We start from the raw sequence: 25,887 nt of genomic DNA, 5'->3' as shown, positions 1-25,887 counted from the left end.
TCCATCAGCATCTTGGAAGCACATTGTTTCGCTGGTCTGTTCACCAGATGCTCGAGGACTCAGGGTGACTTCATGTCAGATGTACAGCAGTTAGAGCTTGGCGTGCTGAGGACCTAACGCTGCAGAACAGAGGGCAAACAGGACCCAAGGAGGACCAGGGCATCTCACCTGGCTTTCCTTAGTGAACAGAGGGCACCCACCATAGAAAGTATCCAGCCAGCCAGGAGAGGAACCCAGAGAAAGAAACAGTCACCAGGAAAGTTGCTCACTCCACAACTGTTCTTTCTCCTTTAGGGGACGGACCAGCTAAGATTGCAGGAGGGGAGGGAGTGGGAGATGAACAGAATTAGGGTGCATGATGTGAAATTCACAAAAAATCAATTAAAAGTATTTTTATAAAATTAAAATTAAAAAAACACCTTAGTTGCTGGGAATGTGGCACACGCCTTTAATCCCAGCACTAGGGAGGCAGAGGCAGGCAATTCTGTGAATTTGAGGCCAGCTTGGTCTACAAAGTGAGTCCAGGACAGCCAGGGCTGCACATAGACACCTTGTCTCAAAAAAAAAAAAAAAAAGTTACAGAAAAATCACAGGGTGGGAGATAAGAGAAAAGTGCCAGCTGCCCATCATTCAAACAAGAGCAAAGCTCCAGTCAAACCAGAAAGCCGACCCTGATGGGTCCCCGAAGATCCTTGCAGCACGTGGCCTCAGATTCAACCTCTCAAGAGTCGGATGAAGCTGCTATAGTGGCAGGAGATTAGGAGGCCATGAGCACCTGTGGTGAGGAGTGTGAGGACCCACATTAACAAAAGCTGGGTGCAGCACTGTGTGCTTATGACTCCAATACTGAGGAGGCAGTGAGGTGGATCCCTAGGACTCACTGGCCAGCTAGGCTAACCGGCTCTGTGAGTTCCGGGCCAGTTACAAGTGGGAGGCCCTGTCTCAGAAAAGAAAAGAGGAAGGTGCCTGGGGAATGGGGTCTGGGCTTATCCTCTGTGGCCTCCACATGCACATGTTGCAAGTGTCTCTGTCTCTGTCTCTCTTCTCTGTCTCTGTCTCTGTCTCTCTCTCATACACACACATGTGCACACACACATGCATACACATGCACGCACGCATGCAGATGCAACATGAGTCAGTGAGATGGAGGAGCCTCTGTAAACCCTGAAGGCTCTGGAGCTCCTGGCCTGCAGCATTGTGAAGCTCTCGGCCTGGAAGGCTACACAAACTCTCAAGAGACATTCCTGGGCCTGAGGCTTGCAGAAGGGGAAACCCAGGGGGGAAAAAAAAGCTCTCTTCAACCTCAGTGTCACAAATTTCAGGCAAACCACAGGCGTTGCTGACAGAGTGAAACAGGCCACCTCTGTGTGATTCCCAGGGCAGCCAACAAAGCCTCATCATGGGCCTGGAGTCTGACCGTGTGCTCCTGGGAGCCACAGGGAGTGGAGGTGCACGGTTTCTGGGATACGGTGTGAGATAGTTGATCTTCACTGTCCCCTTGCCTGGTTTGGGCATGTGTGCTTGGGGATTTTTCCAGAGAGGGTTAGCTGAAGAGAGAAGACTCACCCTCTAGAGTAGGCTGAAGGCCTGACTGAATAAACAGGAGAAAGAGAGTTGAACACCCGCACTTGGCTCTGCTCCCTGCCTATGGATACACTGGACGCCTGTCACCACGCCTTCGCCACCATGACATGATGGATGAGAACATCAAACTGTGAGCCCTTCCTTCCTTCCTTCCTTCTTTCCTTCCTTCCTTCCTTCCTTAGGTCACTTTCGTCAGGTTATTTGGTTACAGCAGTGAGGAAAGTGGCCCATAAACTGCGTGTCACAAGCACCATGATCATAAATGCCCAAGAAGACCGCACCGCCTTGCAGCCCTGTCCTCACCACAGGCCGTGAAGAACTCAAACCTTGGCAAGACAATTAGGTGTGCACAGCTTCTTCCTAAAGGCAGGAGGAGCAGCTGTGGTTATGGAATCTCTTCCAAGGGCCATGGAGCGTGCAAACCCAAAGGAACCATGGGATCGTATTTGTTGTAAATGGGAGGGTTAGGGTTATGCGATCTATGCCCAATATTGCTATAAGGATTATCTCAATGTATTTTCTTTCCAAAGACCATGACCAGCAAGGGGAGAGAACAGACACAACAGATAAGGGGGTTCCAAGCTCCAGCAAAGACCAGGGTCAGAGCCACCATGCCCATGTCATCCAGAGGTAAAAGCCAGACCAGCATTTTAAGAGAAATCTAAAACTATAAACGAGACATTTCTAGATTGAAAAAGAAACAGTAGAAATTCTAGGGCTTAATACAGCAACACTATTGAGGCACAGCGTTTGGGCTGTGGTGGGGTGATGGAGTGGAGGCCTCATGGTTGAAATTAATGCCCATTGGTGCCTGCATCACAGAAACCACATGAGCACATTCTCACCAGAGACCAAATGCGAAGGCACCTTGACTACACTTTCCAGCCTCCAAAGCTCAGAAGTAATTGCTGCTATTTAAGCCACCCCAGCTGGGGCATCTCAGCAGGGCCGCCTGAGCAGAAAAAGCAAAATTACAACACAGTGGCAGAGCCCCCGCCCCCCCCCCCCCCCCCCGAACAGACCAGAAACAAGGAAGACACAGCAAATTGAAGCGGACCAAGAGAAGCCAGAACAAAGGGGAGATAAGGACAGAGCAGACGAAGTAGAAGACCTCCCATTGAAATAGTGTTCCTGGGGATGGAGGTTGGGTCAAAGCAATACTGAAAAAAAAAAAAAAAAAACCAAGAAGACAGATGGACAGCCTCTTGGGACAGACAGCCTCCTGCACAGGGGAGTTAGGCGAGTGGAGATTCTACCAATGAGTGTTCACTGTCTAAAACAAGACAAGGGCTGGAGGGACAGCTCCGCTGTTCAAGGCTGAGACTCACAACCAACCTTCCAAGCAAGCAGCACTAACAAAGGGATGGCTCAGCTCGGGGGGCAGGGGGGGTGGAAGTACTTAACACCAAGCCTAACTACTTAAGTTTGATCCTGGAGAGCCGCACAGTGGGTGGGGGATAAAGAATCAGTTCTCTGCTGGAGATGCCTTAGCGGTTAAGATCATTGACTGCTCTTCTAGGAGACCTGAGTTCAAATCTCAGCACTCCTACAGCAGCTCACACGTGAGAGATTTGACACTCACATAGACATGTATGCAGGCAAACAAAATAAAACAAAAACACCAATGCACATCACATGAAGGTAAACACATTTTTAAAAAGTCAGTTTTCACAAGTTGTCCTCTGATTTCCACATGCCTGCCATGCCAGGTGTGTATGCATGTGTGTGTATATGTGTGTGTGTGTGTGTGTGTGTGTGTGTGTGTGTGTGTGCATGTGCGTGCGTGTGCGCGTGTGTGCAAGTGCATGTATATATGGGAGGAGGGCAAAATTAAAATGTAACTTAATTTCTTAAAAAAGACAAAACTGTTGGATTAATTATCTATCCAGGCTTTCGACGAATTGTGAGTCAAATGAATAAGGGCCCAGGAAGAGGTCTGGGAGTGAAGGCGGCTCAGAGCCAAGGCACACGGCCTACCTTCAGCCACTGCTCAGCCTGCTCCTTGCTCTGGACAGCGAGAACCAGAGGGTCTGTGCCTTGCTGGGTGATCTTCAGCTCATGTTTCTTCTTCTTGCTGTCCCTGGGGAGGTACGTGATGCTGCAGCCTTGCAGTGGCAGCTCCATCTGAGGCTGCTGGTCCTTGGAACTTTTATAGCACTGCATGGAACACAACAGACCAATTAATGCCTTGAGGACATGCCACCAGAAACAGCCTGCAGTGCTGGCCAGGCTTCAGGAGGTGTTGGGACAGAGGGGATGGCTTAGCAGCCAGCTAACAGATGTGACGATTCCAGAGTCTGCTGCCTATTCACTCTCCTACATCTGGCACACACAGGTGTGTTCAGCTGAAGTCTATGGAGTGTCCAGGACATGACTGAGAAGACACTAATCAAGCCTGTGTTCCACTGGAGCATCTCCATAAAATTACACCTACCTTTATGTGAATATGAGATATATAAAAGGACAATTAGATCTGATGGAAGTGTGTAGACCTACTGTGGGCAGACAGTGTACTAATGAAGATGCTTGGAGCTGGAGAGATGGCTCAGCACTTAAGAACGCACACCGCTCTTGTAGAGAACCTAAGGTCCATCCTCAGCACCCACCTCAGTTGGCTCACAACCATCTGTGACTCCCGTACTGTCTGGAGATCCTGGGAGAGGCAAGGCTGGGCTGCCTCCAAACAGGACTCTTCCAAGACTGGCACTAAGAGCCTGAGAAAGGGAGAGCAGGCAGAACTCAGCTCAAGTGAAAAACATAGGGAGCCCACAGGCCCTGGAGCTGGAAGGCCCCACTGGATCTGCCCATGAGGCTAAGTGACTGACCTTGACTCAGCACTAGATTCAGGCGCCCTGGGGAAGAAAGGTGAGTTGACTTCAGGATTCCTTCAATGAAGGCAATTCTCTCAGTGCTATCCATCAGCTAGAGAAGTGGTACTTTCAGTCGGGGGGGGGGGGGGGGGGGGGGGGGGGGATGGGGGAGGCAGTGTCTGGGTGGGTGCAGAATTGCCTAGGCATGGAAATAAAGGCCTAGGTATGGAGTCAATAAAGTAGGTAGCACTGATATCCATAGGAGGCCAGGCAAGACGCTCAAAGAAGAAAAAGCATGCATTTTCTCATCTGAGTTGTTGACTCGTGGGTTATTTCTGAAGGAAAGTAATACACATACACACACACACACACACACACACACACACACACTACCACCACCACCAGCAGCAGCAGCACCAGCACCAGCACCAGCACCACCACCACCATGCCTGGCATCAGCAGCAACAACAAAGCAGCTGCTTTAAGCCAAATGTGGTAGTTCTTACCTATAATCCCATCCTTCAGGAGGTGGATGAGAAAGGGTTGAGAGCTCAGATCTAGTCTGAACTACATCAAGAGTCTGAGGCTAACCTGAGCTACCAAGTTTCATCTTGCATTTTTGCCTTGCATAGTGTTACTCTCATTTTCTATTTATTTTTCAACAATTAATCTAGTCTCTATGGAAGCCATTACCATCAGAGGACAGAGGTTAAACTGCAGAAAAAAAGCAGGAGAGAGGACAAACTGGTGTGGGAAAGGGACCAGGGTCCTGGGCCCCAAACTGCTGACTCTGTATCAGCCCCAAGGCTGCCTGCAGTGGGAAACAAGCTGCTCTTTTACATGAGACTTGAATGTATTTTAAAAACATTTTATATAGCATATTGCCATCTTGCAGCTATTGCATCAGATTATAAATAAGGGCTATGTTAATATTTTTCATGCTTTAAAGTCCCCAATGGCATCATTTTTGGCATATTCTGTATTTGGAAGAAATTCGGGCCACACATGTGGAAAAAATATGCACTTTGTTTTAAAAGGCTGAACAAAAAATGAAGTACATCCAATGTCCTAAGAGCCTACGCAAGTAAAATACCCATCATTCACTGGGGACATGTTCTCTCTCACAGTGTTATCTGCTCCACTAAATGTGAGGAAACAGAAACTCAGATTTTCTGCTTTACTGACTCACTTTTGAGTAATTGTTTCCTGAGGTTAATTTGGAAGACAAAAAGCAAAAAACATACAGTAAAGCTCCTGACCCAGTGACCAGCCATGGTTTCTAACGGAAGAGGGGGTGGGGCAAGAATGCAGTTGCCAAGGCTGCTTCTCCTTCTTAGAGCCCCCAAGGGGACAGCACGTGTGGCCCCAAGCTCAGACTCCTCTACACACTGCTACTGGATTGAATCCACCTTCCTGTTCTACCTAAACAACAACAAAACAAAACAAAACAAAACAAAAAAAACACTTGGAAAACTTCTGGCTTTCCTAAAGAATGTCCTTACCCTCTCCCCTCCCCTAGGCCCCCCCACAGGCTCCAGGCCTCCGCAGTGACCTGGCTGGGAGGAATTTACTGACTCACTACAAATGAGAAAGTCTATCTTGCAGTTTCTGGCAAGTCTCAACGCTGCTTGTTTCCACTGACACAAGCCACAGGCCCAGCAGGGTAGAAGGATTTGGGTGTGGGGAACTGTAAGCCATCCCTGAAAAAGTGCCAGCCTGGCTGGGCCGGGCAGGGACCCTGGCTCTCAACAAGGTCCTGGTAGCATCTGCATGTACCAGCTGCCATCCTGTACTTCAGACAGCCAAGGGTGGCGCAGCTCCCGCAGGTCCCCTCACCAGCAGTTTGGTGTCCTTGATGACGCAGAGCAGCTTGGTCCACTGGCCAAAGCGTTTCTTGCGCAGCAGGAAGGCACAGATCTTGGCGTCTTTCACCAGGTCCATGGAGGCCTCCTCTGAGGGCCACTGGTGCCGGGTTTTCTTCCCTTTTCCATCCTCCTCCTCTTCATCATATGACTCATAGGAACTGCTCATGGCCTCGGAGTCATAATCTGTGAAGGAGAAAAGGGCAGAGATGAGAGACCACCGACCTCCCAACTCATTTCACCTGGCCGCATTTCCAACCACTGTGGGCTTCAGTGAGGAACGTCTTCCCGCCCTGGCCCTGAGGATGAAAACAACAAGACTTGGGCAGTGGGAACTCAATGAAATGCTTCAAATGCAACAACTAAAACACTGAGATTTATTTTTAAAATCTCTAGAGTCTTTCACATGGACAGCATGATGTCACCCCCACGGCAGCATTAACTGCACTCCGCCTAGGTTGGCCACTCACAAACCTTGTCCACTCAGAGTCCCATGCACCTCTTTATCTGTCCTTGATTAAATACCCCGCCCCCAATCTTTCTGCTGACACTGCCATAGACCCTTTAGAATGCTTGGAATCCACTAGAGGTCACCTCTCCCCACTGGGTCACCTTGGATCTGTAGCAGGATTTGTCCCATCTTTCTGACAGAACAAATCTCACTCAAGGACACAAGAGCTCTCAGGTTACAGTTTCTCCACACATACCCTGCTCTTTCTTCCCTAGGGCTCTCTGCACATACCACAAGTGGTCCCCACCTTCTTCCTTGCTGCTGGGGTAATGTGTGCTCGTGTTTTAACAGTAAGAGAATGACTTCCTCTGGACAGTGTCATGGGCTCAAGAGTGATTCCCTGGTACTCACGTGCCGAGGTCCTCCAGCTAACATGGCTGCATCTGATAAAATCTGTTACCAATATGGCTAGGACCATTTTTTAAGTGTAGCATCCTAACCCAAATGGGAGTGGTGAGAGAGAAAGACAAAAGGAAAAGACAGGGGAAGAAAGGAGAAAGAGAGAAAGCTCACTGTCGAGACAGGACTGAGGGCATGGCCAGAGGGAACATCTCTGAGTTAGGCCACCTGTAAGATAAACCACTGGCAAGATGAGCCAAAAATTCCAGCATTTCCCAAGCATTTCAGCATTTGAGCCTCAGGGCCTGAGGGTGATTTGTGGCAGCAGCCTGAGCAGGACAACACAGCACACTGGATCAAAGGCCCTTGTGATGCCACACAGGGCCTAACAGACTCCTCACCATGCACAAAGGCCAGCTTTTCATGTTAAGCTGTGAGCCTGGAGAAGGGGAGACCATCTTGTTGCATGTGACAGCTTAATCCCAGCACCTAACAAAGGGTGGGAGGTGCGTGGCAGGTGCACAGTCAAGAGAAGCAAGATTCAACCACAGGCACAGACAGATCCTTCAGAGGGATGGTGGCACATTCAGGCCTGGAGCAGCAGGGAGCGGAGGTGACAGACACTGCACCTGAGGGAGCAGTATCAGGCCTGAGAGTGGAGGGCTGGGACTATGCTGAGGGTGAGAGACCAGATGCTCTGAGAAGTGCTAAGGATGCAGAAATGAGGGTTTGAGTTACACACTACGGAGACAGAATAACTGACAGGCCAGGCTCCTCCTGGCTCCCCAGACCAGCAGCTTTCTCCCCTCCTACACACCAGCATGTGACTGCTCCCAATGTCTGAACAATTCAACTTTCATTTTTATAAAAAAAAAAATTAAGGAACTAAGCCTTGAATTGCCCCATTTTCACATTCACTTCAAGGGCCCCAAAGCCCCAGTGACCGTGTGGAGGAGACCATAGGGCAAGGCAGAGACGAGATGGCCTCTGACCCAAACATGATGGAGGGAGCACACCACAGAGGCTCACGCAGCTGTGCCAGACCCTGGGAGAACGAGATTGTCATCCAGCCCCTGGAGAAGCCGCAGGCAGCCAGCCGGAAGTCTAAGAAGGGTGCTAGAAACAAATGCATCTGGGAAACACCACAGTTTCCAGAGCGTGTGGCCACTTGGTGTTGGCAACAGTGTGAAAGCCAGCGAGCAGCACAGGGCAGGCGGTGGAAGACAACACCGTTAGCCTGGGCTCTACTCTGCCCTAGGAGCCTGTTACAAAGGCAGCTTGCACTAGGACAGAGTGCTGGCTGTACGTTGACACTTAGAGTCTTAACCAAGAATTCTGCAGAGGAACAATGTGCCATGGTACACATATGGAGGCAGAGGACAACTTGGGGAGTTCATTCTCTCTTTCCACTACGTGGGTCGTGGGGATCACACTCGAGGGTCATCAGATTTGATGGCAGGTGCCCTACACTGACATCTTTTATACTCTTTTTAATGAGTAAGTACTTAACAATGAAAAAGAGTTTTAGAGCTGAGCACAGAAACACAGGATGCCATAGTTTAAAGCAGCATCCTGCTGAGAGGTCACAGGGCCTGACACTCGGAGGGAGGACAGTACAGCATCGGTAATGAAATCTGAATCCCAGGGGTAGTTAGAGAAGGTAACAGTGTGCATCGGGTTTAAAAGGACAATTACTGAGGTCAGCATCAGGAGCTGGAGGACCATGACTTGAGCAGAAATTGTCCAGTAAAATCTGCCCTCTCCACCACAGAGGAAAATCCTACACCCAACAGACCACCTGGCAGAAACCTCGACCTGCAGGGTGGTGTGCTCCGTAAAGACCAAGAAAAAACAGGATGGGGCACATATGGATGGCCTACACAACCACTTCTCTTCCAACCTCAGGGACCCACTTCATCTGCCCACACCCAGCTCTGGCACAAGGTACCTCTGACCTGACTCACCGGAAGCTGGAAGAAGGGACTCTGAGGGTCTTCCTTTCCCCAGGCCCGCCCTGTATTCATGCCCTTCCTTAGGTCCCAGAGCCATTGCCCCTACATTTCTGTGGTGGTGTTCGGGCCCCGCTTCCTCCATGCCCAGTGCCTTGGCTAGCCACCACTCCCGTGAATGAAGGGACCACCCGGACGGTCTGTTGCCACTCACTTGAGGTGATATACTCCGGAGCTTTTCCAGGACTCAGTGGCACGGCTTCCTCGTAGTAACCCTCCGGGAGAGAGGACGTGGGTAAGGGTGGAGGCCCACTGTCAGGAGGCTGAGGGTAGAAGGAAAACCGTGCTGGATTAGAGTGGCCACTGGAGATTCAAGGTCACCAGGACCTGTACCACTTTCCCTGCTCATGTCCAAGCCCCAGCCTCAGCCTTCCTGGTCATAGAACACTCAACTCTTCCCAGTACCTAGAGGGAGTCCCACCTTCCCATGAGGACATCCTACCTGATGTCCTACTATTGGCCTGCACTGCGAGCCATCAAAAGCCTGTCCCCAGATCCATCTGGGGATGACTCATACCTGCCCTCTGAGCTCCCCTCCAGCTGAGGCAGAGCCTGGGTGGCCCTCATCATCCTCATTATGACCCCTGGACACTCTATGGCTAAAGAATAAAGGAAGTGTGTACCCAATCCCAGGTATTCCTCGCAGTCCTGAGTAATGGGGATACAGCAGTGCGGCTCCATGAACCACTCCTGGCCTGCCACTCTTTGGAGGCCATGTCTGCTCTTTACTTAGGCCATCCATCAGAATTCCCTACCAACACAGGCTGTGCCACCATCTGCGCTACAACCACCAGAGACATAGGGGTCCCTCAGACTCAGCCCAAACCAGATTCTATCAGCCTGCAGGATGCAACTCAGATCTCCTCTTCCCAAACTTTCCTCAAGACTAATCCATACCAGCCTCTTCTCTGACATCCGTGGGACCCCGGTGGTCCTTGCCCTTCCTGGCTCTTCTGGCACAAGAAAAGGACAAGTGGAAGGAGATGTGATGTACCAGGGCCCCTGCTCCCTCCCTGCCTGGCAATGCACCACAGCTTCAGTGCTCACAGGTCCCAGCAGTGAGCCTGGATGGGAACCTGGCAGGGTGGCTAACAGGTAGCCTCACACTGCACAGATGCAGATAGCAAGGCCCAGAATCTAAAGCAAGCTGCTCAGAATCAGACTTGCTCTTGCCACGGCTGGGTTTTCAGACACCCGGAATCTACTAAAAACCACTTTTAAAATCCCCTCCTCCTATATGCAGCTAATTCACACTCTATGTTCTGTAAATAAGCAGAAGAAACAGAGTAGAAGTGACAAGCTCCATCCAGCTCTAGGTCGTGGGCTTTGTTTTTATTCTTATGCAAACCCTCCAGAATGTGACTCCATCGCTTTCCACTAACTCTGAATCCAAAAAGTCCTCTGTGAATGACTAATGGCCACTGCACACCCACCCTACTTCCTCCTCCTGCAGCTGGTGGGAGGATTGAGTCCCAGATCAGCTAGCTGATGCTATTACCCAACTGCCCAGGCCTGTTCCCTGCAGAAAACAGCTTCCATTCCCTCCTACCCCGACTTTGTTCCCTGGAAGGCCACCACCCTGCCATCTATCTGCAAGTTAAAGGACCACCTTTGTAGGCAGCCATCACTTGCTGGAGAGGATATACTCCAGAGCTGTCCCAGGGCCCAGGCTGGCTCATCTAAGGCCGTCCTGGCCTCTTTAGGGGACTGTCCTAAGAAGGGACCTGTCATGCTGGGCTTGGCACTGGGAGAAGCTAGCCATCCAGCCTGGAATCCGGGGGCTGCCTTGGGGAGGTGTTTTGAGTCACTGTGTTTTGTGCACGAGAAGGCAGGGATTCATTCCACCCTCCTCTGAGTGTGGTGAAACTGGCTGCTCATACCTTGAATTGTTCCAAAGAGCTGAGTCAAACTGATGTCTGTATGTATTCAGGTCAGGCCTCCCTCCAGGGAGTGTGCGTAGGGAAGAGGTGAAAAAGACCAGCAGATACTGGCTGGGGTGGGGAGGGCAAGGAGGTGGGAGGGAGAGGGGGAGGGTGGTGAACAGACACAGTCAAGCCAAGGACATAGCCTTCAGAGACACACTTTAGACCTCACAATTCTACCTCTAGAAACACACAGGAAGGTTCTTTTGGGCCAGTGAAAAAAAAAACAAGCTCAAGAAGTTCAGCAAAAGTTTCTGGAAAAACATAAACAACCATTACAAGAAGAACGCTGGCCAGTACGGTGGCCCGGCAGGTGAAAGCACTTCTCAGCTTGCCTGCTGTAGCGAGATAAACACCATAGCCAGAAGCCGCTTAGGGGGTTGCTTATTTCAACTGGCAGCCTACAGTTCACCAGGAAGAAAAGTCAGAGCCGGAACCTGGAGGCAGCACCTGATGCACAGGCCCTGGAGGAAAGCTGCTTCCTGGCTTGCTCCTCAGGGCTTGCTCAGTTTGCTGTCTTATACTTCCCAGAACTGCTTGCACAGGGGTAGCACCACCTGCAGTGAGCCAGAATCTTCCACATCAATCAATAAAGAAAATGCCCTTACAGACTTGCCTACAGGCTGATCTTATGGAGGCATTTTCTCAATGGAGGTTCGCTCTTCCCAGATGACCACAGCTGTGCCAAAGTAACAACAACAACAACAACCTAACCAGTACACTGTGTAAGCCTGACAGCCTGAGTATGATTCCCCAGAAGCCCCAGAGGCAGGGGAGAATCTGTCCTCTAGTCTCCCCATGCACACTGTGGCACTCACACACCAACAATAATGATAAGTAGAAATAGCTGGGCACGGTGGCACATGCCTTTAATCCCAGCACTTGTGAGGCAGAGGCAGGTGGATCGCTGTGAGTTCGAGGTCACCCTGGTCTACAAAGTGAGACCAGGACAAAAAAAGAAAGAAAGAAATTAATTTTAAACAAGAAGTTTAAACAGCAGGGCAGCCTGGCTTCACTGACTTGAAAACCCCAAGTCAACACTGGCCAATGAAAGACCATGGTAGGCCTGAGTGTCTCTGCTTAAGATGGCTGCTTACCAAAAGTGTTAACACAAAGTTGTCTTTCTTTCGTGTGTCTGAATAGAGTACATTCTTAATACTTATCACTTTAAAATATATATATTTCATTTTTTTATTCCGTGTGTGTGTGTGTGTGTGTGTGTGTGTGTGTGTGTGTACCCACCTATAAATGCCATAAATGCCAGTGCCTGCAGCGGGCAGACCAGGGCAACGGGCCCTCCTAGCTGGAGTTACAGATGGGTATGAGCTCTCACTATTATCATTGTGATATTGAGTGGAGAAAGGCTGGGGAGTGGGGGACACTGAGTGATCAGACTAAAACTCCAGAGTCCATACCACCACATCCAGACCCCAAAGGAGACATACCCTACACCCCATCTTACCTAACACCATTACCCCCACACACTCACCTCACAGCTGGAGCTCTGTGCCCCCCCCCCCCTGCCTATAGCATAACCTCATACCTCAGGTGGGTCTTCTTATGAGAAACACAAGAGAAGCCCCAAAACAGACTGTAGCTGAGAAAACATGTTCTGACCCCAATTCCACACATACAGGGATGCATCCATGTTGCTTTCCTGGTCCCAGAAAATCAAATCAAATCAGAGTTCTCCCGAGAGCTGTCCCACCCCAGCAATGGATATGCTTGGCAGCATAGAGCGCATGTCATAATCTGAGTTTCCCTGGCCAAGGGGATTAGAATGTGGGGATTAAAAAAATGGGTTAGAAAGGGCTGGAGGGATGGCTCAATGATTAAGAACACTAACTGCTCTTCCAGAGGACTTGGGTTCAATTCCCAGCAACCTACACAGCAGGTCACAACTGTCTGTAACTCCTGTTCCAGGGGATCTGACACCCTCACACAGAAATACTTGCAGGCAAAACAAAAAACAAAAAACAATGTACATAACACTAAACAGTTAGAAAACTGCAATCAATCAATCAATAAGTGTATGTTTCCATCCTAGAAAAGTACAATCAATCAATCGATCTCAGTCAGTAGAGCATGACTCAGACCACTGGACGGACTTGTCCCGACCTGCTGGGGTTCGACTAAAGTTCGGGAGGAGATTCACCTGTATGATAGGATAAAATACAAGACACAAAGAAGGAGAGCAAGTCTAAACATTGATCAAGCTCTCAAATTTTATTAGTCAGGCAGCAGTATTTATAAGGCAGAAGGCAGGGAAGCATATTGCTATAGCAACCCAGCTGTAGGCTATCCCAAAACTCAGGGAATTCCGGGCAGGGTCATGACGTCCTGCCACACAGAATTATCTTGCTCTATCTTTGTCTAGTCTAACTGCTGAACCATAACAGGGTCAGCTAGTTTCTGGTGAAAGGCAAGCTCTGGGAAAAACAGAAACAAAGGTGCAGGCTCTGAAAAGATGGCCGAACATTGGCCATATGGCCTATTGTCCCCAACAACTGATCAATCAATCAATCAATGTATGTTTCCATCCTAACACCAAGAATTCCAAGTGAGCACCCAGTCTTGTGAGATAGTCCTTAGAGTTGACCATTCCACCCGACTGCTCTCCGAACAGCTTCCCACGCAGCAGTGACTCCAGCAAGAGCCAGCACACATTTTCTTATGCTTCCTCAGCCTTAACCTGCAACAGTGAAGAAGCTGAGCCCCTGGGTCAGCAACCGCGTGGGAAAGCAGAGGGGACTGCAGAAGTGGAATCCAGCTGCACGCCTAGAATTCTGGAGTGAAAGCAAGAGAAACACTGGGCAACATGGGGACAACATGCTGGGATTCTTGGAAAACAAGAGATGAAAGGGAGCACGGGGTTCATATCCACTAAATGGTCTCATGTAGCTACACAGAGAGTCAGTAGCTCTGGGTCTGACTCTGTGACTTCCAGTGCCTAAGTTCAACACATCATCACAAAGCATCCCATAATACCATCTGTCAGACAATATAAGGGTGCCACAAGGATTGGGGGGGGGGGCAGTTTGGGGAGGGTAATGTGAAAGGCCCCAGGCTCAGTCAGAAAGACTGATTCAAAGCGTTGTTATTTTACAGAGCACAGAATGGTGGCTATCAATGGATGGGTGAGGAGCCGAGGATGGGTGGTACTTAGTGGGGACAGAGGCAATGTGGGAAGATGAAATAGATGGAGGGAAGGCCACAGAGCATGGATGTCACTAATGGCAACCAAGTGCACACTTAGGAATGGCTAAGAAAGTAAGGTGTGAGTGGCACACCCCAACACGTGGGGAATCCATGTCCAGTGAAGTGCCTGCCCTTCCAACTGTTCAGCACTCACTGCAAAGCAAGTACAACTAACTCAAGAGCTGCACACCTTGGGGAGAAGCAAACCCAAGAGCTGTCCAGAAAAGCCCAGCTCTTCACAGAACTGGTTCTATTACACGTATGCTTGCTTGGGTCTGTAGTACCCCTGAGGACATGGGCATGAGTGCCAACCATGCTGTACATGGCACTTGTGTTTCACGGGTCTTCAAGGGCCCCCATCCTCAGGCTACACCCCCCAATCTCTCAGGAGCACCTACACTGGCTGGTGGTGAGCACCCACACTGGAATCTCCAGTTCACACAGCCCGCCCTGGGCGACAGGCATGTTTACTTGGAGATAATTTGAGAGCCAGCGGATGCTCCCTTGGTTTCTGAGAGCAGCAGCTATGTAACAAAGCTGAGCCTTGGCTGGCATTAGTAAGCAGTGTGAAAAACAAAGAGAAGAAACCGGGTGCAGTGGCAGCACACACTTTTAATCCCAGCACTGGGGAGGCAGAGGCAGGCAGATTTCTGTAAATTTGAGGCCAGCCTGGTATGAGCCTGTCTGAAAAGGAAGGAAGGAAGGAAGGAAGGAAGGAAGGAAGGAAGGAAGGAAACATAAGCCATCTTCAAATGCTTTAATTTTAAGTTACTTAAAAACTGACAAGAGATACGAACTGCAGAAAGCTGATGTATTTAGGGTACGCCAAAGGGAACAAACAATTTAAAAAATAATAATCTTCTTAAGTAGTTTCATTTCTGTTGCTGTAGTAAAATATCATGGAAAACAACAACATCGAGAAGAAAGGGTTTTCATTTGACTTCACTTCCGGATTTCAGCCAAGGTCACCCATGTGCCTTCTTCAGCTCCAGCAGGACTGGCACACACAAATTCTAAGTCACCATATCACCCCACATGCCCCTGGTCCAATTCCTGATCAAGTCCTTGCTCGTCTCTGAAACACAGCTGGAACACTGTCCTCCTAACTCTCCCACCTTCTAGGTCCCCCACCCGCCCACCTCCACCAACACCCCTGCAAGAACGGCCCATTAAGCTCTGAGCATCCAATGGCTTTCCAGCCAAAAATTCCAAAGCCTTCCAGAGTCTTCCCGAAAAGCAACGTGGTCATTTTATCACAGCAGCAAGTATTTATAGCAACAGACAGAAGGCGGTATTTGGTGTTACAAGCCACAAAAAGGCAAAAACCAGAACACAATATCAGTTTGTGAACATGGGAAATAATTGCAGCTGGTATAAGTCACAGATGCTGTGCTGTGATTTTTGTGTTTTTCCCCCTCTGTGAGCAGGACACATAAGCCAGAGAAACCCGCCCCCCACTAAGTTGGCCATGGTGTTTATCACCACAACAGAAAGCAAACTAGGACAGACACCATGTTTTCTCATAATAAACTCACAGCTCCTGCTGTCAGCCTGCCCACCCATTACTGTGGCCTCCTCTGGGCATTACCCACCCAAATCCCAGGATCTACCACTCACGGGTACTGCATGGTTCTGGGCACGTCTGGCTCGCTCTAGGGTTTCTGCCTTCATCTGGGGGCCCCTCTGCCCACTATGGTCTCCTTCCCATTCCATTCTAACAAGAAGCAAACTCACCACAAAGTCAGTCTGTCAGGATCAATGGTGCCTGACCAAAAAGCTAGCCCAAGGGCAGACTGAGCTGAGTTTACTGACTGGCTAGCTCATTTGACAAACTCAGTTTTCACTGACAACCCTAAGAAAGACAGGCATGGTGGAGTATGTTTGTGATCCCAGCACTGGGGGGAGGCAGGAGGATTAGAAATACCAGCCCACCCTGGCATATACAATTAATTCCAAGTCAGCCTGGGAGAGAGAGAGAGAGAGACAGAGACAGAGAGAGACAGAGAGAGAGAGACAGAGACAGACAGAGACAGACAGAGACAGAGATAGACAGATAGTCAGAGAGACAGAGAGACAGAGACAGACAGAGAGACAGATAACCAGAAACAGTCAGAGAGACAGAGACAGACAGAGAGACAGAGACAGTCAGAAACAGTCAGAGAGACAGAGAGACAGAGACAGAGACAGAGGAACAGAGACAGAGAGCTGTCTCCCCACTAACCCCCCAAAACTCTCATAAAAACATACTAGAGTGCCTTGGCCAGTGCTGAACTGCCAGGTGTTGGCGCAGATATCCTCTAATCCCTCTGCAAAATGACCAGACTGGTGACCACACAATGTTAAACGCTCATGGCCGGCAGACTGTTCTCTACAAGTGCCGACCAACCTGTCACAGGGTGAACTGGATTAGAGGGGAAGTCCACAGAAATGCAATGGCACCAAGTGTTAACCCATCAGTGGGGAATAATTTTGAAACTGGCATCCCAAGGGCTCCTCTGTCCCTCAGGGTGGCCCAGCAGGACGTGCAGTCCAGGAGAGACCAGCTGGAGGCTACACAGGATAAACTGCACAACGCCTAGAACCACTGCTACTGTCCTGTCTGTTTCTAGGTGTTCATTTCTCCACGTTGATCCTGAGACACTCCCAAGACACAACATGTGACAATGGAATAGAAGGCACCACACGTTGGTCTGCCACAGAACATTACATGTTCAAGACTAGTCTAGAGTGAAAGATTTAAACCAGGAAATAGTGGAACACTGACTTTCATCCAGCTCATATTTCGGGAAAAACAATTTACCAGTAAAAAAGTACTGACATTGTTGGATGAAATACTTTTAGAATATACTTTCATGTAGCTAAAAATAACAAACAAAATAATAACAACAACAGCAACAATGATAACGAAACTTTTCTACAACAGGAGGGAAAAGAAAGCAATAATCAAAAATAAGCTTCTGGCCGGGTGGTGGTGGCGCACACGTTTAATCCCAGCACTCGGGAGGCAGAGGCAGGTGGATCACTGTGAGTTCGAGGCCAGCCTGGGTCTACAAAGCGAGTCCAGGATAGGCAAGATAACATAGAGAAACCCTGGCTCAAAAAAAAAAAAAAAAAAAAAAAAAAAAAAAAAAAAAAAAAGCTTCTGGTTGGTAAGATGGCTTCCAGATGAAAACAATGCCCTCAAGCCTGATGACGTGAGTCCCACATCCTGGAAGGAGAAAACTGACTCCTATAAGTTGTCCTCTGACCTCCACACCCTTCCCATGGCACAAGTCTGTACAGGAGCCCAAGAACAGGTCCAAGCCTGTCAGGCTCCCACCTGTAGGCCATGCCAGACAACAATTTCCACTTTCCCTGCTTATCAAGTAACCTTCAGTAAACCACACATCCTCAAGACCTTTTTTCAAAGATTGGTAGCCACAGCCTCACTTGCTGTAAAGCAGTGGTTTTCAACCTCCTAACATTGTTTCCTTTGCTTTGTAACTGTAATTTTGCTAGTGATATGAATTGTAATGTAATGTAATTATCTGTGTTTTCTGACGGTCCTGACCCACAGCTTGAGAACCACTGTTACAAAGTGTTTACCATTATTTTAAAACCACACTGTGGGCTGGAGAGATGGCTCAGAGGTTAAGAGCACTGTCTGCTCTTCCAAAGGTCCCGAGTTCAATTCCCAGCACCCATATGGTGGCTCACAACCATCTGTAATGAGATCTGGTGCCTTCTTGTAGTGGGGGCAGGCATACATGTGGGCAGAATGCTGTACAAATAATTAGTAAATCTTTTTAAAAAACACACCCTGAGGGCTACATAAAATAACAGCTGCCCCCTCCCTAATCTGTGGCTACCATATTCTATATAGTCTTAGTTGTCTATGGTCAATCAAAAGCATTATGTGGAAAGTGCTATAAACAGCCAACCAACAGCACGCTGCTATGACTACTGATTATTATTAGTATTCATTATTACCTTTAACATCTCACTCTGCACAATCATAAATTAAGCTTTTCTGATGTCTGCACAAACAGAAGAAAGCAAGGTCAGAGAAAGGTACAGTGCTGGGCAAGGGACACCGTGGGCAAGAGCCACACCGTGAGGAAGAAGCAGGGCTGTGGAGACAGATAAGGCATAATCCTGCCTCTTCCGACTCAGACCCCCCCTCCCCCACCACCTCCCACTCCCGCAGAAAGAATCCAATGACCGCATACCCGACAGCGCGAATGCAGAAAGAGCGCAGCGAAGTAGTCACTTTGCCCTCATTTGAATAAAGGCCAGATTCTCCTGATTAAGCAAGCTGTGGAATGTGGAGATAAAGAAAGACCTGAAGGGAGATGGCAGAGGTGCAGGAGGGCACCTCCAGTTTGGGAAATATAGCAAACAGAGAGCCCTGAACACATTGAAATGCATGAATTCAATTGAAATGTACATTTTTGGAATGTGCACATTTTTCTCTATTAAGAAAAAAAAATATTGCCCTGGAACACAGGAATGAACATCAGAGGTCACCCAGAAAGAGAGTCGAGTCCTCAAGCTCCTTGGACATGACACCGCCTGCTGAGTCTTCTGATTTCCCTTCACCTGGTTTAACAGATTGCCAAGAACCTGTGTTTCCAGGGTACCACACAGAAACAGGAGCTCCTTGTGTTAGCAGGCCCTCAGGCCCTAGAAACACACTCTAAGGAGCACCTCCAGCCAGCCGAGCTTCTGGCTTCCATCATAGGCCTGACAGGCACATGAGCTGCCCAGGCCTCCTCCAGTGGCAGTGCTGCGGATGGCTGGGTGGATGTCAACTCACCAGCCATGGCTGAGGGATCTCCGGCAGAGGCATCTGGGGAGGTGCCGGCAGGCTGTTGGCCTCTGTCTTCTGAGCATGGTCCTTCACTTCAAAGCCTGTAGGGATCAACCGAAAGCACAGATCTGGGTGCGGAGGAGACCAGCAGTGGCCTTTCTTGAGCCCTCTAGACAATAGTGCAAACATTTATTCTCTCTGATCCTTTACAGGAATCCTGAAAGGGGGTGGGGGTCATCATGGCTCTCCACTTAACTGTGAAGGTAGTGAGGCCAGACAGTGAGGAAGGGTTGGGAGAGCTGAGGGAAGAAATCATGGAGTGAATAATGTCAGAGGATATATGGGAAGAGAACAAATGAATACAGTTTTGAAACAAGGTGGAATTAAAGAGGATTTGGAAGCCTAGGAATCTGGACCAAGGATGCCCAGTGGCCTGTGAGACTCACCCTTGGATGACTGCATCCGCAGCAGGATGTTGGTGAGCACTGCCTTTTTCTCTCTGACAGTTGATGTGAGGTACTCATGGTCCAGGAGCTCCAGAAAGAGGCGGAGTTCAACTATTAACTCTTCCATTGCTGGAAAGAAAGGAGAGAGGAGGAAGGGGATGTCAGGCTGAGGGTTTGAGTGTGAGCTTCACTCCAGAGGCTCAGTCTGGTCATTGGATGAAGTATCCTACACTCTAACATGAGAAGCAAGCTTGCTACTCTGGGCCCACTGCAGATTCAAGATCTTCCAAACACACGCATGGCTCTTTCGCCCTTTACTTTGAGGCAGCCAGAATTCAACTGGAGAAGAGTCAGAGCCAAAGCCAGCAACAACTGGAGAGGCCCCAAAGTAGACATCACTCCATGCCAGTGCATGATGCTGAGTTCCAGTGTCCAGAAAGAGACCAACTTCCAAATAACCATCAGCACACGGGTTCCAAAGCTCAGCCCCAACCTGCTCCTCTGTGTCTATCACTGGGATGACAGGGGTACTGAACACACTATAGCAAGGATGCTAGGTGTCAGGGCAGCAGAGATTTGGGCTCAGGTGGTGACCTCCCCTCATGTCTTTCCTGCTAAAATGATGGCAGACTTTGACATTTTACAGAATGCTGGAACGCAGGGTTGTATCTGCAACTTTTAACTGATGATGTGGGCTCTAGGGCAGTCCAAAACCCTTTGCAAGGTTGGCAAGTTCACAGTAGTTTCACAACAGTGAGACCCTGTCTTCCTGCTGCTGTCACAATGGGGCAAATAAATCCAAGGGTGAAACTCCATGCATGCACATGTCAAGTACCGACACCTAGTCTCAAACACTGGCACCTAGCCTCAAGCACTGGCACCTAGCCTCAAGTATTGGCACCTAGTCTCACAGGTAGCATGGTGTTCTTCATAGCTGAGAGCCACTCTCCCTGAAGAGTGCCCTTGATACATCCTTGACATTGCTCAGGTAGTAAAAAATCACTGTTTTTATCAATGTCTCAACCCTTGAAACTGGCCCTTTCCCATGCTGTACCTCTGGAAGCCCTTCTGCAGAGGGCAGCATGCGAGTCCCAGAGCCTGGGCCATCTGTGTTACCTGACTTGAATGAACAATGGGCCAGCCTCAACTATTCATTCATGCTTTATTTTTGTCTCAGCCACTAGCTGGAGCTTCCTGTGTGCTAGGCATGCACAGAGCCACACCCCAGGCCTGCATAGTCAGCATTTCACAGCCACCTCTCACAAATAAGCTAAGTGGACTCATCACTTCTAAGGAAATAGCTGATAGAGTTTTTGCCCCCAATGACTTTTTTGAGGTTCCATTAAGAACTTTGGAGTCTGTGTCAGCCACTGTGAGCCCAACAGTGTCCAAGGCAACTCTGAGAAACATTGCTTTGGGGTGCCACATGATGTCACCTGTCCACAGTGAAAGATCTGTACAACTCAGGTGGCAACAGACCTAACATTGTCTCCTGGGCTCTGGAGTCAGACAGTGTCTGTCCCTTACACAGAAATGCATGACGGCAAAACACCAATGTACATTTAAAAAAAAAAAAAAAAAAAGACATTTTCCCCTAGCCGGGCAGTGGTGGCACACACCTTTAATCCCAGCACTTGGGAGGCAGAGGCAGCAGATCACTGAGCTCGAGGCCAGCCTGGTCTACAAAGCGAGTTCAGGATAGTCAAGGCTACACAGAAAAACCCTGTCTAGAGAGAGAGAGGAAAAAAAAAAAAAAAGACATTTCCCCTTAGTCTCAATGTAGAAGAGAAACCCAGCTGTCTTCACTGGGCCTGATATCAAACATGCCAGTAAAAGAGGCAAGCAATGTCTCCTTCTACTTGTGTTGTTTTGGTAATGAAAATATTTTTTGGGGGCTGGAGGAATGGCTCAGTGGTTAAGAGTACTGCCTGCTCTTTCAAAGGACCCGGGTTCAATTCCCAGTGCCCACATGGCAGCTCACAACTGTCTGTAATTCTAGTTCCAAGGGGTCTGACACCTTCACAATAATGCACACAAAGTAAAAAGTGAATAAATTATATAAAAAATATTTTTCATAAGCCTTTCTATTATGTGTTAATGTGTAATGTTGACTGTTGTTTAGTAAATTAAATTATCAAATATCTTCAAACTGCTAGCTATAGGCCAGTACATGGCAGAGCTGGTAAAGCCTCATTGACTGGTGAGAAAAGGCTTGCTCTTTGCTTGCCTCTGAAAACCTGAAGGACAGACCACACGGAAAGCCCTGGAATGTCACTGGAGGAATGGCATAGGACATTCACTGACAGCTCTTACAGAAAAGGCAACCCGTGCCTACCAACGTCACTATGAGGGCACTTGGCATCTTGCTTGGTTCACAGTAAGTACTTACTATGTCTGAGTTGTCTATAAGACACCAGGGCGTAGGGGGCACAGCACTTTACAGGGACAAAAGTCAGGGCTCAGCATGAAGGGAGACCTGGCTGGTGAAGCAAGCATCCCACAGTCACCTAGAGAAGCTACCTATGCATGACAGTGGGAAGGGAGAGTAATTGAGGTGATTGCTGGGCAAACCAGGAGAAGGCCTCTCTCAGAATTCAGATGCTAAACACCGTTGTGCCTGCAGACCACAAGGCCTGCCTGGTGCTCAGGGAAAGGGAATGGCTCTGGAGGGGTAGGGGAGTGGGAGCGCCTGTGCTTGCTGTGGCCACCACGCTTCAGCCCTGAGACAGGCTCTGCCTCAGCATCTATGAGTGGGAGAGAGTCCTGGCCAAAGCCACTGAGGTAGAGATAGGAGCCCAACCAGGAGTCCCAGCAGGCTGAGGAGGCACCCTTCCAATCCTCCCTTCATACTGTGACCCTGGATTCAGCTCTCCATGTAAGAAAGCATGGACTCCTCGGCGATAGCATTCTAGGACACCACCCCCCCCACACACACACACACCCCCCCATGGCTACAACACAGGAGTGCTAGCACCACAATCAAACCCTTCAAGACCGACCTGCCATGAGCTTTGCTCCAGTCCTAGCTTGCTTTCTGCTGTTGTGATAAACACATGACCATAAGGAGGTTGGGGAGGGGAGGGGCTTATTTCATCTTGTTCGTATTCATCCTTCTAGCCCATCACCAAGGGAAGCCAAGGCAAGAACTGAAGCAGAGACCATGGAGAAATGTTGGTTACTGGCTCACTCTCTTTAGCTTACCCAGCTACCTTTCTTACAGAGCCAGGGGGTCACCTTCTTAGATATGGCACCTCCCACAGTAGGCTGGGCCCTCCCATCTCAGTTAACAATTAAGGAAATGCCTCATTGACACTGCCAAGGGCCAATCTGATCAGGGCAACTAATTCTTCAGTTAAAAGTGTTTTGTTTTGTTTTGTTGTTCTTTCTTTCTTTCTTTCTTTTGGCTTTGGGTTTTTGGGTTTTTAAGACAGGGTTTCTTTGTGTAGCCCTGGCTATCCTGGACTTCCTTTGTAAACCAGGTTGGCCTCAAACTCACAGAGATCCATCTGCTTCTGCCTCCCCAGTTCTAGAATTAAAGGCGTGTGCCACCATGCCCAGTGAGAGTGTTTTTCTTAAACGAAGGAAAGCAAACATGGCTCAAGGCTGCAGCTCACTCTCCCTGCTGGACCCTGGTCTGAGGACTGGCCACACACCAACTAAGAGCCCCCTAATTACTGCCTGAGCAGTTTTCATGCTCTTTTCTCACTGGGCCTTCGTGATCGTAGCATCCTATCAACAGGTGGCAGAAATGAGATTACAAACTGGCATCAGGCCAAGGAGGAAATCTCTGCACAGGGCGCCCCTCCTCTGTCAGACATGCCAGCCCTGACATCCAACATTCTATGCTGGATAGAATGGCAATCACTGAACACGGGCTGGGGTCAAGGACACAAGAATTACTAAACTCCCCACAAAAAAATTCCCCCAGAATACCCTCATTCCATTCTACTTGACACTGTACCAAAGGGCTCTTGGTCTGTCTCTTCCCCTCGTTGGGAACCACCCAGCACGCATCTCTGCAGGAATTTCTAGCATGACGCCTGATAGACCCCTGCTCTGTGTGGTGTGAAGTCAATGCACCAGTGAATTCCTGGTCTCCATTACAGGCAGGATCCCTGAGGTGTGTCTTAAAGAGAAAATTCCAGAGGCGGGGAAATGTTGTCCCTGAATAGTAACTGCGTCTTCTGTGACATCTTGAGAACTGAAGAGAAGGCCAGCAGGAGGCCAGCTCAGACAGGGCCCCTTGGGCAGATCCCACACCTGGTAAGGGCCTCATCTGCTGGAGTGCACTCTCAGGCGTGGGCTGAAGGGACCCAGCAACTCCAGCAGCAGGAAAGCAAAGCAGCCGCCACCCAAGTGCGGCCATGCATATTTTCCCTTATAGGGTTACTGTTCAGACGCCTCCAGCAGATTCTTCCAAATATTTCCCCCAGGCCTCAGCAGATAATCTAAGGAGGCTGCTTAACTGTTGGCCCCTGGCTTCCGGGGAACAGCAGCCGAGCTTTCCCTCAGCAGGACAGCACCTGATGGCCTTTAATGACTGAGATGGCCATCTGAGAGGCTGGGTGACTTTATGATGTTGGAATCTGGATAGTCAGCCACCCAACTGCTTGCTGGGAAGAGTCCAGAGACTGTAGATAAGACCCTCAGCCCAGACACAGATGGGAACCCAACCTGAGTCTCTCCTTAGCAAGCCACTGTGTGAACAGATCCTCTGACAATTGGCTGGGTCTCCCCGCCTGGTAGCCCCACCTCGCTTACAGCTGTCCAGTTTAATTCATGTCAATTTAATTAACTAGCTGTCAAACACTATGTTCATGAGGTTGTATTCAAAATTTAAAGACCAATAAGATCCAATCCTGGATATCCAGGCTCCCACAATCCAGAGCTTTGCATAACACAGGGAACCACAGCACCAGGAGCAGGAGTGGCAAAGGGTTTTGGGAAAAGTGGTCTTGATTTCTCCCCATTTTGAAAAGGTAATTCCAGAAGGAGCACTGGGGCTGAGCTGGGGTGGTGAAAGGTTGGGATGGCGGCAGGCACAGCCCCGTGAGGGGAAGAGATGGCTACTGACAGTAACCTGAGGGTGGGGGGGGGGGTGCTTTGCTGTGTTTTTCTTTTTCTGTTTTCATGTGTCTATATGTTTGCATATATGTGGCACACATGTGTGTGCACATACGTGTGGGTTTATGAGCACATGGAGGTTGAGGTTCAGTCTCAACCTTGATCATTCTCCATCATATTCATTGCACCAGGGTCCGTTAATCAAACCCAGATGCACATAGCAGGACAGTCTACTTCAAGGGCTATGGCTGCCAGCCCTGCAGTTACTGGGGATAGCAGCGTGTGCACACCCTGGCAACAGCCCAGTTTCCCTGGCTTTTTAGACGCAGAGCGGCGTGTGTCATCTTTGGCTAGCATCGTTACAGTTGGATTCATCGTTACACTATTTGTTTATGCAAATAAAACGTAGTTATTACTTTCAGGAAAACTCCACTTTAATGAAAAAACTTTGAACTTTGAAAAAAATGAAGTTATGATCATCATAAGAATTAAGTTGTTAGCCGGGCACGGTGGCGCACGCCTTTAATCCCAGCACTCAGGAGGCAGAGGCAGGCAGATTGCTGTGAGTTCCAGGCCAGCCTGGTCTACAAAGTGAGTCCAGGACAGCCAAGGCTACACAGAGAAACCCTGTCTCAGAAAAAAACAAAACAAAAGAACAAGAATTAAGTTGTTTACCATAAAGGATTTACACTGTGGGTTACCTAAATGCACTAAGAACTTCCTATCATCAAATCCCCCCAAATCAGCCAAGGCTCCCAGGCAGCCTCATTCCTACATCCTACATGAAATCAGGCCCTGTCTGATCTGGCATGGATGCTGAGCCCCCCCCCCCCCCATCTTTCCAGTCTTAGCAACGAAAGAACATAACAGACCAGGCAGTGAGCCTGGGCTAGATGGGGGTGCATCACTTACAACCTCATGAGGCAGAATCCTGGAAAGACTTGCCAGAGGTAACAGGCAGTGTGGACCATAGCATGTCGGGGAGTCCAGCTCTCCTCTAATGACCCCTGTCAACTGTAGCAAAACCTTCACAAGTGAGTACACTAAAACACAAACTCTGCAAAGACTAAAGAGGGAAGCATAAAACACCTAGGAAAAGATTTCACAGTTTTAGGGTAGCCTCAGGTTTCCAAGAACACCAAAAGTACCATTATATGTTTAAAAAACAGAATTTTTGAAAGAGATTACTTTTAAAAATGAGAGAATACATAGAATAGATGTGTCTGACAAGGTGTTTCTGCCAGAACACTGAGCATCAAGAACGTAGCAAATAGCCTGGCAACGAGCAGACCAAGAGTTAGGACATTTTGCCATGAAAGGTAAAAAATGGCTGCTGAATGTACAGGGATGCAC

The 25,887-nt window shown here is 49.0% G+C and overlaps 1 protein-coding gene across 3 annotated transcripts in view; it reads right to left on the bottom strand.

The window, feature by feature from the left end:
• Afap1 (actin filament associated protein 1) overlaps window positions 1-25,887 on the bottom strand; it is a 111,191-nt gene that overhangs the window by 50,721 nt on the left and 34,583 nt on the right. Inside the window, exons 1-6 of one of the 3 annotated variants that reach the window (XM_051165314.1) lie at window positions 22,470-22,598; window positions 19,471-19,599; window positions 19,031-19,125; window positions 9,270-9,378; window positions 6,231-6,442; window positions 3,562-3,741 (exon numbers count right to left, since the gene is read on the bottom strand). In XM_051165314.1, coding sequence (XP_051021271.1) covers window positions 3,562-3,741; window positions 6,231-6,442; window positions 9,270-9,378; window positions 19,031-19,125; window positions 19,471-19,599; window positions 22,470-22,476 — 732 coding nt within the window. In that variant the 5' untranslated portion in view covers window positions 22,477-22,598. Of the gene's footprint in view, window positions 1-3,561; window positions 3,742-6,230; window positions 6,443-9,269; window positions 9,379-19,030; window positions 19,126-19,470; window positions 19,600-22,469; window positions 22,599-25,887 lie in introns of those variants that run through there. The other 2 variants (XM_051165316.1, XM_051165315.1) reach the window with 2 other exon arrangements.

Source organism: Acomys russatus, chromosome 22, assembly GCF_903995435.1.
Source record: "Acomys russatus chromosome 22, mAcoRus1.1, whole genome shotgun sequence".
Classification (NCBI taxonomy): Eukaryota; Metazoa; Chordata; class Mammalia; order Rodentia; family Muridae; genus Acomys; species Acomys russatus.
The sequence above is the reverse complement of the archived record's forward strand: the minus strand, read 5'-3'. Positions and strand labels throughout refer to the sequence as shown.